Source organism: Haliaeetus albicilla, chromosome 5 (genome assembly GCF_947461875.1).
Source record: "Haliaeetus albicilla chromosome 5, bHalAlb1.1, whole genome shotgun sequence".
NCBI classification, from domain to species: domain Eukaryota; kingdom Metazoa; phylum Chordata; class Aves; order Accipitriformes; family Accipitridae; genus Haliaeetus; species Haliaeetus albicilla.
This window is the reverse complement of record NC_091487.1, coordinates 1,517,250-1,528,076: the sequence shown is the minus strand read 5'-3', so window position 1 is coordinate 1,528,076 and position 10,827 is coordinate 1,517,250. Positions and strand designations below refer to the sequence as shown.

At 44.9% G+C, this 10,827-nt stretch overlaps 2 protein-coding genes across 3 annotated transcripts in view; one reads left to right on the top strand and one right to left on the bottom strand.

Moving 5' to 3' along the window:
• Positions 1 to 5,679, bottom strand: part of FANCM (FA complementation group M) — a 78,568-nt gene extending 72,889 nt beyond the window's left edge. For both annotated transcript variants that reach the window (XR_011324580.1, XM_069783009.1), the window contains exons 1-4: positions 5,077 to 5,679; positions 3,537 to 3,709; positions 1,649 to 1,726; positions 808 to 966 (exon numbers count right to left, since the gene is read on the bottom strand). Coding sequence is in view for 1 of the 2 variants with exons in the window: in XM_069783009.1 (XP_069639110.1) it covers positions 808 to 966; positions 1,649 to 1,726; positions 3,537 to 3,709; positions 5,077 to 5,530 (864 nt within the window). In the remaining variant the exon portion in view is untranslated. The remainder of the gene's footprint in view (positions 1 to 807; positions 967 to 1,648; positions 1,727 to 3,536; positions 3,710 to 5,076) is intronic.
• Positions 5,680 to 5,759: 80 nt separating this feature from the next.
• Positions 5,760 to 10,719, top strand: FKBP3 (FKBP prolyl isomerase 3). The gene is made up of 7 exons (XM_069783008.1): positions 5,760 to 5,919; positions 6,006 to 6,107; positions 6,194 to 6,301; positions 6,678 to 6,813; positions 7,796 to 7,863; positions 9,477 to 9,574; positions 10,475 to 10,719. Exons 1-7 carry the CDS (start codon positions 5,806 to 5,808, stop codon positions 10,527 to 10,529), a joined length of 681 nt encoding a protein of 226 aa, XP_069639109.1. The 5' UTR covers positions 5,760 to 5,805; the 3' UTR covers positions 10,530 to 10,719.
• Positions 10,720 to 10,827: the final 108 nt, after the last annotated feature.

Here is a 10,827-nt window from a genome sequence, read left to right as displayed (position 1 = left end):
AAATCATTAAACTTTAACCAAAACCATACTCTAAGGTCAACAGTCTGATACTAACTTAATCCTAATTTTTTTATGTCTCCTACAAAAAAAGAACATCTATTTTGAACTTTTCAAAGTAGTATCTTATGTAATACCATTTGTCTACTAGGAACTTACTGACAAGATACAGACCATTAAGTCATCATTGACTGGCTAACAGTTCTGGTCCCTGCTAATCTGTCCTATATTTGGACATTACCTACTGGTAAAAAAAAGAAAAGAAAAAGCTCTCAAGAGAAAAATTAGAAAAAAAAAATCAGAAAAAAACCCCAACAACAAAAATCAAGGAGAACTAAGTACACTTACAGATGACTTATAGCTCTAAAGAATATTCTTAATCAGAGAAAATGTTTCAGTCAATACACAGTTTTCATAAGGCTGGCAATAACCTAGACAACACAAGCATGGCCATTCTCAACACCTTAATAAATTCAGCCAAATTAAGAAGCCCTCGGTTGAGTCCTCATGTCAATTTTACAAGGACTTCTGAAAGAGGATGAGAAAACTAATTAAACTGTAAGTTTTCTGCCAGAACTTTTTAAGATATGCAAGGTAACAGGTATCATTGGTGCAAAGTGGAACAGCAGCTGCTGTAGTTGAAACCATGGGGTTTTTTCTTTACCTTATACTCAAAGGCAAAGTTAATTGCATAGCAAAGTGTTACCTTTATAAGTTATTGCTAGTCTAGATAGATACGTTAAAATAGGAAGGAAGATTATATGTTTAGTGACACTGTCCATTTAACAACAAATAAATGCAAAAACTCACCCCAATGTAAGCATTCTGAATTTCTACCAATTCTTCACCAAGTGGAACAACAATTTTTTCCACTTGTCGCTCATGAGAATAAGGCTGAATTTCTGGAGAATCTTCAGCACATAGCTCTATCTGAGCAATGAGTAAGTTGGAAATAACTTGCTGCACAGCCTGTTTGAGAAGCCACAGAAAAGACCGTATTTGCTTATTAACACTCCCAACAATGCAAGTCAGTATCACATTAAAGTAACCATTTCCATATTTTAGCATGAATATAATTGTAAGGAAAAGGTACCTACTACCTATAGATGAAAAATGAAACTCTCCACTTAAAGATCTCAAGTAGCATACAAAGAGCCAACATGGTAAGTTCATGAATGCAAAAAGCATACAATTGCACAAGGGCTGGAGAGACAGAACTCTCCCTTTGGCTTTGGGTGCACCATGAAATACCTGACGAGAAGTAACCTGGAGCTAGGAGCTTAAACTGAATTTGGATGTCCATCTGCCTTAAACTGAAAAGCTAAGCCTTACTTATATTTACCCAACATATCACACTGAACAGAATATGAAAGTTATTTTGCACTGAGAGTATATTCTTTTTGGTTCAAGTAGGTTTGTATTCTCAAAAACCAAAAGGTATTATTTCCTTTTAGAAAGGTCAGGAAATCAATAATATAGAGTCTATAGCATGAAAAAGACAAACCCTTAACATCTAATGGATTGTAAAGAGATTCAGTTTTTACATGGAATTCTAATAGACTTCAGTATCCTACACAACGTTCAAACTGGTATTAAACATAGCTTTTACTGAAATTTTATTATTTCAAACATGCAAGTAGATTTGACTCACCTTTGTATCACTGCCTGGTGTGGCACTTAGGGCCAAGATCCGAAATTGATTTGTATATTTGCTTAGTTCCCTTACAACCTAAGAATAGGAGAGTTTCCGTTAATATCCTTAAAGGAGACTATTTGCTCATACAAACCGTATCGATGAAAATACCCACTAAGTAGAAAAAGCTTAACAAAATATTCTAAAAAGAGTATATCTAAATTAAAATGGGAACCAAGAGGTGTTTATATTGTCCTTTAGGTCCTTAGCTTTGTTTGAAAGAGCTTTATAACCATTTTATCCAAGAACAGTTAATCTTGGTTAAGTGTATTACCTCAGTCCCATTCAGCAGAACAACCTTGGTAAATTACAAAATGATTTTTCACTTGATTTAACAAAAAGATTAACAGCACACTAACTCAAGTGAGCTGCCAAAAAGTAAGTTTGAAGAACCACTCACCACTCTAAATAAAAAAAAAAAAAAAATAAAAAAAAGTAAATCATGGATGATTAGTCCCATGAAATCTGAACAGAGATTAGATGACAACCACCATGACAATCAGCATTCAGTTGAAAAAGTTGCATTAGCAATTAGGAAAATGGCTGAATATTCCCTAGACTTCCCATGTTCTCATTCTACAACCCTCTCCAAGACCAACGCAGGGACAAGTACAATAGCTGCTCAACATTCAAGCAACAGCCAAATTGCTTCCCTACTTCATTTTCCCACAGACCTGAACTCTGCTAGTGCTATCAGCGGACACTGTGCCTTCTGACCAACCACCTCGCGCTGCACAACAAAAAATTACAAGTAACAGAACAGAACGTAAAAGCTATATAATACATAATAAGTGAACGGAGACTAAAGAGAAATTCAATTCGTGCTGATAGATCTCCTGAAAATCATGCAAAGGCAGAGATAAAACAGAGAACAAAGCCTGCCAATTTCACAGCCATGGAGACTGACAAGGGGTGATGGAAGAAATTTTTCCCAGCTATAGCTAGGACAACTCAAAAGCTAATGAATACAAGTCTTGGCTCTCTGTTTGAGAGTGATTTGCATGATAGTAAAATATTTTAAGACAATATTTTTATACAGTATTTTGAAATAAAATAATGTATAAACTTAAATTCTTTGAAAATGAAGTTCCTACAGTTCTGAAAAATTATAGAAGAAAATTGCAACATTGGCAAACCAACATGTACTGTTTTAACTTAGCAAGCTACCATCTCTTTTCCAGCATGCTGAGTTCGACAAGCACTAAAACACACCTATTTTCCTCTAAAGAGGCCTAGTAAGCAATGAGACACAACTCCATACACATTCAGTCAATTTCTCCAGTATATAAACCTGTAACTTTCTTCTAAGTCACATACCGCTATGAGGAGATTAAGCCAAGATAACACAACAAACTCTTTGCTAATCAAGACAAAACCCTATTTTAAAACGAAATCTTGAACACATTTACTAAGATAAAGAACTTCACCAAAAAAAGCCTGCACTTTTTTCTGAAAAAAATACCTCCCCCATTTAAGAGCTATTCCAACATAGCACAAACACACCAGAGTACACCTGCAAATACAAACATATCTGAAAGAAACAGCATAGTGACTTTTTTTAAAATTACCTCAGTGAAAAAAAATATTTTGAAACAACAATTGTAATTTTATTCAGAGATTAAAAAAATTCCCACCTCACCTTATCAAGTTTTAATACAGTTTTTACTTAACAACAAGGCACTGACAACATAGAGGACTGTTTGGTCTCTTTCAAACAAAGCTAAGGACCTAAAGGACAATCTCCCTACAGCAATGATGACAGTGACACTTTATGGAGATCCTGTAAGTGACTTTGGGGGAGGTCTTTTGTAATGATGAGACAAGAGTGGGGTGGCTCCAGCATTACCTGACAGTAGGCATGATTTCCAAGGGCTTTGTGGGCTTCATCAATAACCAAACATTTAATCTCTACAGCAGGACACGTCCCACGGGAAAGATCATTCACCATTATTTGAGGTGTAAGGAAGAAGACTCTCTTAGTAGTCCACAGTTCCCTCCGACTAAGAGCTTGGGTTCCCCCTGAAAATTAAAGAAATAACATTTCCAAATTGTTCTGCTGAGAACAAGCCATGACCTGTGACCCGAGAGCAACAGCAGAAGGCCAATGGGGCTGGCAGACCCATGTTGGCTTTGGGAAAGGAGTGCCTTTTAAAACAGCACGCACCTTGACGCTAATCCCATTTTCAGGAAAAAAGGGTGAATACAAGGACTAGGAAGATATTCTGCATTAAAACACTAAAGCCAGAACCACAGAAACAAAGGCTAGAAAACTCAAGGTGCCCCCCAGCCTCCCCATTATGGTTTATTCCCAGCCAGCAACTAAGCACCACACAGCTGCTCACTCACTCCCCCCCATCCAGTGGGATGGGGGAAGAGAACTGGAAGGGAAAAGGTAGAACTCATGGGTTGAGATAAGAACAGCTTAGTAGAACAGAAAGGAAGAAACTATTAATGATAATAGCAACAATAATAAAAGGACAATACTAATAAAAGGATTGAAATATACAAAACAAGTGATGCACAATGCAATTGCTCACCACCTGCTGACCAATGCCCAGTTAGTCCCCATGCAGCAATCCCCCCAGGCCAGCTCCCCCCAGTTTATATACTGGACATGACGTCACACGGTATGGAATACCCCTTTGGCCAGTTTGGGTCAGCTGCCCTGGCTGTGTCCCCTCCCAACTCCTTGTGCCCCTCCAGCCTTCTTGCTGGCTGGGCATCAGAAGCTGAAAAATCCTTGACTTGGTATAAACACTACTTAGCAACAACTGAAAACATCAGTGTGTTATCAACATTCTTTACATACCTAACTCAAAACCATAACGCTATACCAGCTACTAGGAAGACAATTAACTCTATCCCAGCTGAAACCGGGACACTCCCGCAGCTCTACGCCTAATCTACACCATCGCTGACAACGGTTTGTGCTTAAAAGCAGGTTACGGATTCAGTCGTTAAGGCTATTACTTCAGTAAGCAGTAAACTGCAGTTCACGGGGTCTGCAAAAACTTTAAAGGAAAAAAAAAGCGCCATTATTCTTTGGCTGAAGTTTCACACAGAGCATGTTTTCTGTGCAGACATTTACACCTCTGTGTGGAAACTCTAGGGCTCTGTGAGCCACAGGGCTGCGCACCAGAGCTCCAGAAAACACATTCCAGCGCTTCACCACCCTTATATGGGTGACCTAGGGTTTTAACTATTGCAGAACTTAAAATTTACCCCTTAAAAAGCTTCTAGTCCTAAAAAAATACTCCCCCCCCCCCCCCCCCGGGCTCTTCACGTTTCTTGCCCTTGCCTTTCAGCTAAGCAGCCTCAATGTTTGCGGCTCCTCCGAGGCACCCCGGAGCGGAGCAGACCCGGCCCCGGCCCTGCTGCCGCCCTACCTGTCATCTCGGCCATGTGCCGGGCCGGGATGCCCATAACGCGGGCGCAGGCTTCCATCTGCTGAGCCACCAGCGGCTTGGTAGGGGCGAGGAAGAGCACCTTGCCGGAGGGAAACCAGCGGTAGAAGTTGTACATGACGACGGCGGCCACGAAGGTTTTACCCAGGCCGGTGGGCAAACAGACCAGCGTGTTCCCCAACAAGGCGGCGTGGGCCATGCGCACCTGGTAGCCGCGCACCGGGTAGTTAGTGGGGTAGATCCAAATGGAGCCCGCCGCCTCACAGAAACCCGCCACCGGGCTCGGGTCGGCCGCCGCCGGGCTCGGGTCGGCCGCCGCCGCGGCCGCCAACAACAACAAGTCATCGTCGTCTTCTTCTTCCTCCTCCTTCTTCTCCTCCTTCCCGCTCGCCGCCCTCCAGGCCTGAGGTAAAGTGCGTTGCCGCCCGCCGCTCATCCTCCCTCAGGGCGCCGCCGCGCCGCGCGCCTCCCACCCGCTCTGAGGTAACACGCGCCACGGCGCAGCGCCCTCCATTTTCTCTCACTGCCGCCGCTTGAAAACCCCGCGGGAGCCGCCGCAGCGGACGAAGGGGTGGGACGGGAGGCGGCGGACCGCCTCCCGTCCCACCCCTTCGTCCGCTGCGGCGGCTCCCGCAGGGCCGCCGGGAAGGCTGGGCGGTGCGTGAGGAGGAGGCGGTGGCGGCGGTGGCGGTGGTGGCGGCGGGCGGGAAAATGGCGGCGGCGACGGCGGGTCCGGCGCAGCCCTGGAGCGCTGAGGAGCTGCGGAGCGAGGCGCTGCCCAAGAAGGATATCATCAAGTTCCTCCAGGAGCACGCAGCCCAGGCGGTAAGGGGTGGGCGGTGGGGGGGGGGGTACGGGGGGGGGGGGGGGGGGTGGTGTTTTTCTCTGGTACTCAGCGGCGTGTCTTGCAGTTCCTGGCGGAGCACAAGCTGCTGGGGCAGGTGAAGAACGTGGCGAAGACGGCGAATAAGGAGCAGCTCATCGCGGCCTACACGCAGCTTTTCCACACGCAGGTGCGGGGCCGGGGGCTGGAGGGGCCGGGGGCTGGAGGGGTGGGTGGGCAGCGGTTGACGGCTGCCGCCCCTCTCCCTCCCCTCAGCGGTTCAAGGGCACGGACGGCGCGGAGAAGGCGGCGGAGAAGGCGAAGCCCGCTAAGGTGGAGGAGGCCAAGGGGAAAGCGGCGAAGCCCGAGGAGGCCGTGGAGGAGGTCGGTGCGGCACCCCCCGCCTCGCGTTGTTTGGGCGATCGCGTGGGGCAGCCGAATTAAACGGGTCTTCCAAAACCTGGTTGCGGCAAGACGGCTGGTGTTCGTACCGTGCCTGAACCTTAAGCTGCTTCTGTAACTTGAATTAGCGATGGGCCCCGTGCATCTCTCCCAAAGCTTCAGTCTTTGCGGAAAACTGCACCCAGGCTGCTACGTTTTCCCCAAATATCACAGCCCTGCAATAACACAGGAACGTGCCACGCACTAGCGCTGCACGTGCTCGTTTGGTGCCTTGAACTAGGTGGTTGTTCGGTCTTGGATGTAGTTGGTCTGAGACTAGTTAATGCAGCAGTCGTAACTCTGTTTTTTATAAACTTAGGGGCCACCAAAGTATACAAAATCAATTTTAAAGAAGGGCGATAAAACCAACTTTCCGAAGAAAGGAGACACTGTTCATTGCTGGTATACAGGAAAACTACAGGATGGAACAGTCTTCGATACCAATATTCAAACAAGTAAGGTCATATATATACACTGTTTGGCTTTTGTTGCAAATGCACATAGAGGAAATTAGCCAGGCTCATTAAGCAACCTCGGGCAGGCATTTGCTCATGGAAGGTGTGCATGGCAGGAGTCCTGACAAACTGCTTTTACTGTCGTCTTGTTGAGCTGACTGGGGGTGTCCCTGCAGCCCGCTCCTGGAGCCTGATTTTTCCATGAGGTAGTGCAGGGCAGTATTTTAGGACTGGCTGGTGTCAAGTGACACTGCTGCATCTTGCCAGACCTCACGTTGGGCATTCTCCAGGCCATAGATGATGTGAAATGTGGGGATTTAAGCAGTGCTGAAACTACTTTGGAGGAAAGATGGTTCCTGCTCAGGGAGTTTCCCTTATCTATGGAACTCAAGCACCAACAGCGTAGTCAACGTCTTTAAAAAGACACATCTTGGTGTATTTCTGTAATAAACTCTTCAATGTGGAGGTGCTGGCATGAGAGTGATTTGAAGTAGTCTGGTGTACCGTATCCACTGCAGACAAGTCTGCTGGTATTTCTGTGACAGTTTCTCGATCAGAAGATTGAAGTATATGAAATTCTGAAATCCTAGAAATGCTTTTCCAGCAGTGATGTCACTGGAATACTGTCTGTGAGTCGTCATACTTGTATGATATTGTATGTTACCTGTTGACTTTTTTTGCTTCACTAATGTGTTTATGACTTGTACTATCAACTTTAGTAATTCAGAAATGAGTCTTTGAGGTTCACTGGATCAGTGTCTGAAAGATGCTCATCAACTTTAGCTCTTGGTGCAACTTGAACATTTAATAATGTTTTTAGTGGACAGCCCTAAATTTTCCCCTCAAAATCTGATAGTGGGCTAAATATAATATTATAAGAAGAGATATTTATATAAAGCATGATCATAGCAGTAATTTTACACAGAAGTATGATATATGCTGGTGTGATGTTAAAGCAAATCAACATAAAACTGTCTTTCAGGTTCAAAGAAGAAAAAAGCAGCCAAACCTTTAAGTTTCAAAGTTGGTGTAGGAAAAGTAATCAGAGGTGTAAGTAAACTATTAATGACTTCCTCAGAATCCAAAAAGTTTCCATTCTGCAGGATTTATGACCGGGGTGCAAATTTTGAGCTGCTGTTCTTGTTTCTTGTGGAGGTAAAAAGGCAAGTTGAAAGTGTTTACATCCACATTACAGGATGTAATACTTATTCTTTACGGATGCATTCATCCATTTGCAGTGTCATTCCTCTCGTGAAGTAGTGTGTGGAAAACAGTGTAACAACTACGTGTTCCTCAGGACAACCACAGCCTCTTGCACATGTCTGTCTAGTGCTTTGCACAATAGACAAGGTTATTGGTTTCCCAGGGCTCTCTCAATCACTGCATGCATTCAGTGTGCTTTCGTCCATCAGAAGGTTGTTTTCTCTCAGCATCTTTTTTGTATTTGCCTCAGTGCCTCTTCACGCATAGTTCAGTTCATCCATTAATTCTGAACTGGATGCTGAAACTCCAAATTCCTCTGGCTGTCGTGTGCTGAAATGAGTTGCAGTTTGATGCTGCAACTCCTCTGCTTTGTCCAGCACCGAGAGCTGAAGTACTGCAGGTGGAAGCTGGGGGGCGGGGGGGGAATATCTAGGTAGACTAAAAGCACTCGGTAGAAGAATCGAGTGTTCTGCACACCCGTCTGTTAGCTTACATCTTGAAGTCACAGATGCTGGTGCAAACTTGTTGTGTGGGGAGATACCAGCGTATGTGCACAGCAAATGAGGTGCTTAACTCTTACCTCGCTGCTGCTGAGCCACTGGTGAAATTTGTGGCTGCCTGCACAATGTAAGAATGTAAGGAGGATCTTGTGCTTACCTGACTTGAAAAAACAAAACAAACCCAACCCAGCATAATCTTCCATGCTGCTGCTGTGCAGGAAAAAGGCCTTTATGGGTGACAGGATTGGAACTGGGAAGGGGAAAATGTCCCTGGGCTTGTGGCCAGTACTGCAGAAGCAGCAGTCGCCTGGGTTTTTTCTTTAGTCTGTTGGCACAGCGCTCCTGTGTTTGTGTGGGTGCCAGATATCTTCCTTGAGCAGCTACACAACAGGAGCAGCAGCTGTTCATTGTGAGATGTTGGTACGGTGCTGAACTGAACACCGGCTTTGGGCAGCGTGCGCGAGTCTTGAAGAGGGACAAGCACTGAAATAAAATTAGTCTTTAAGCATCAGCCTTAAATAAACGCTAATCCATTGATGCTGTGGAATGGTAAGGAAACATGAGGCAGAGAGGGACAAATCCCTTGGAACAGTGTCTGCAGTGGTCAGCTGTGAAACGCATTCTGAAACTCTGAATACTTGCTTAGAAATGAGCATGTTACTTCATGGGTTCACTAATGTCTTTACAACAGAAAAGCATGAACCTGCACTGCAAAGTACAGTACAGGCTATTGTGGGAGCAGGGAACATCGGCCAAGGGGGAGCGTTTCCACAAATAGAAAGAATGTGGAACAACTGCACAGCGTACTCTGGGGTGGGTGAGGGTGCTGGAGAGAATGATGTGGCGCGGCGCAAGTATTCATAGGAGCAAATGGGAAAAGTGTTATGACGTGCACTTTTTGTTAAGCTCTCTAAGACTGCTGTGTTCTTTTGTTGGTTTTGTTTTGTTGTGTTTTTTTAGTGGGATGAAGCTCTCTTAACAATGAGTAAAGGAGAGAAGGCTCAACTGGAAATCGAACCTGAGTGGGCGTATGGCAAGAAAGGGCAGCCTGATGCCAAGTATCCTTCCACAACCAATTACTCATTAAGTAACTTGGAAATGCTTACTGGAATAAAGTGCTTTATGGACAGGGATATAATGGTGGGAGCATTCACCTGTTACTCATAGCAGGCTTGGAACATTAACAATATAAAAAAATCCAGTGAACTTAATGGATGGATACAATTGCCCATTTGTTTTGAAGAAAAGCTCCTGCAGGCAGTACTGCAGAGGATAACTTGCTATTGTTGTCTGCCTGCTTTTTTACTCTGGCTGCTTCCAAATGCTTATTCCTGCAGCACCAGTGGGGATGCTAAGCAGTGTAGTAGGGAGGTGGGAGGGAAGTTCTGCTGCAACTGGAGAGACAGCAGCGAAATCTTGGCTAGAACTGGTCCTGGGATACCACTGAAATAGGGGACTGAGTGAGTGATCCTGCAGAGTGCCTTGGGCAGTCATGTTTTTTTACCAGTGCTTCCAGAGGAAGGGAAGCAGTGTTCTCTCTCGCTCGAATCCTATGTCATGCTAATTTAAAGGACTGTCTAGACATTCTTCTTCCCTCTCTAGTACTGTAGGACAGTCTAACTTCCTCAGAGGGAGACCAGTGACCATGTCCCAAAAATGGGCAGGCGCTTGGCAGTTTGGGCGAGACTCAGCTGCTCGTCTTCAGTGGAATGGGAGCAATGAGAAGCATGTGTTAGTAAAGGCGTATCTGCGGAACTGGTGCTGAACGTCTCATGACAACTTGAGTTGGATGGTGGCCGCGGTTCCGTACTAAACCCAAGATGTTCAAACGGGTCAGTGAAATATAAAACTGACACATGAGAACAGGGAGAACAGGTGGTAACTCGCTTAACCCTGGCCCATGGGGTAAGGGGTGGTGGGGGTTCTGCTTCTGAAGCTTCCTTAACGTGCGCAAACAGGATTCCACCAAATGCAAAACTTTTCTTTGAAGTGGAATTGGTGGATATCGAATGAAATGAAGAGTTTCCTTCACTGCTGGGAATCCATTTATGATCAAGAAAGCTTCTGACAATGCAGTTTTGCTCTTGTAACTTCAGGATATAGTTACAACTGTGGCCTTGTATCGAAATCAAGTTTGTTCTCCCTGCCCCCCAACTGCTGTACAGTAACATACCACTAAAGAAAACATAGTTTATACATGCAAGTGACTTCACTTTCTTGTGTGTACGCTCACCTTAACACTTCTTTCTCCTACTATGGGGGAAAAATGGCATAGATCTCCAGCAGACTGTTAAAGGAGTAGACCTATTCA

Coding starts and splice junctions, on each gene's coding strand:
- FKBP3 (XM_069783008.1), top strand. CDS start 5,806: ATGGCGGCGGCGACGGCGGGTCCGGCGCAGCCCTGGAGCGCTGAGGAG. Junction 7,864..9,476: donor TAGGAAAAGTAATCAGAGGT/GTAAGTAAACTA, acceptor GTGTTTTTTTAG/TGGGATGAAGCTCTCTTAAC. Junction 9,575..10,474: donor AAAGGGCAGCCTGATGCCAA/GTATCCTTCCAC, acceptor GTGCGCAAACAG/GATTCCACCAAATGCAAAAC.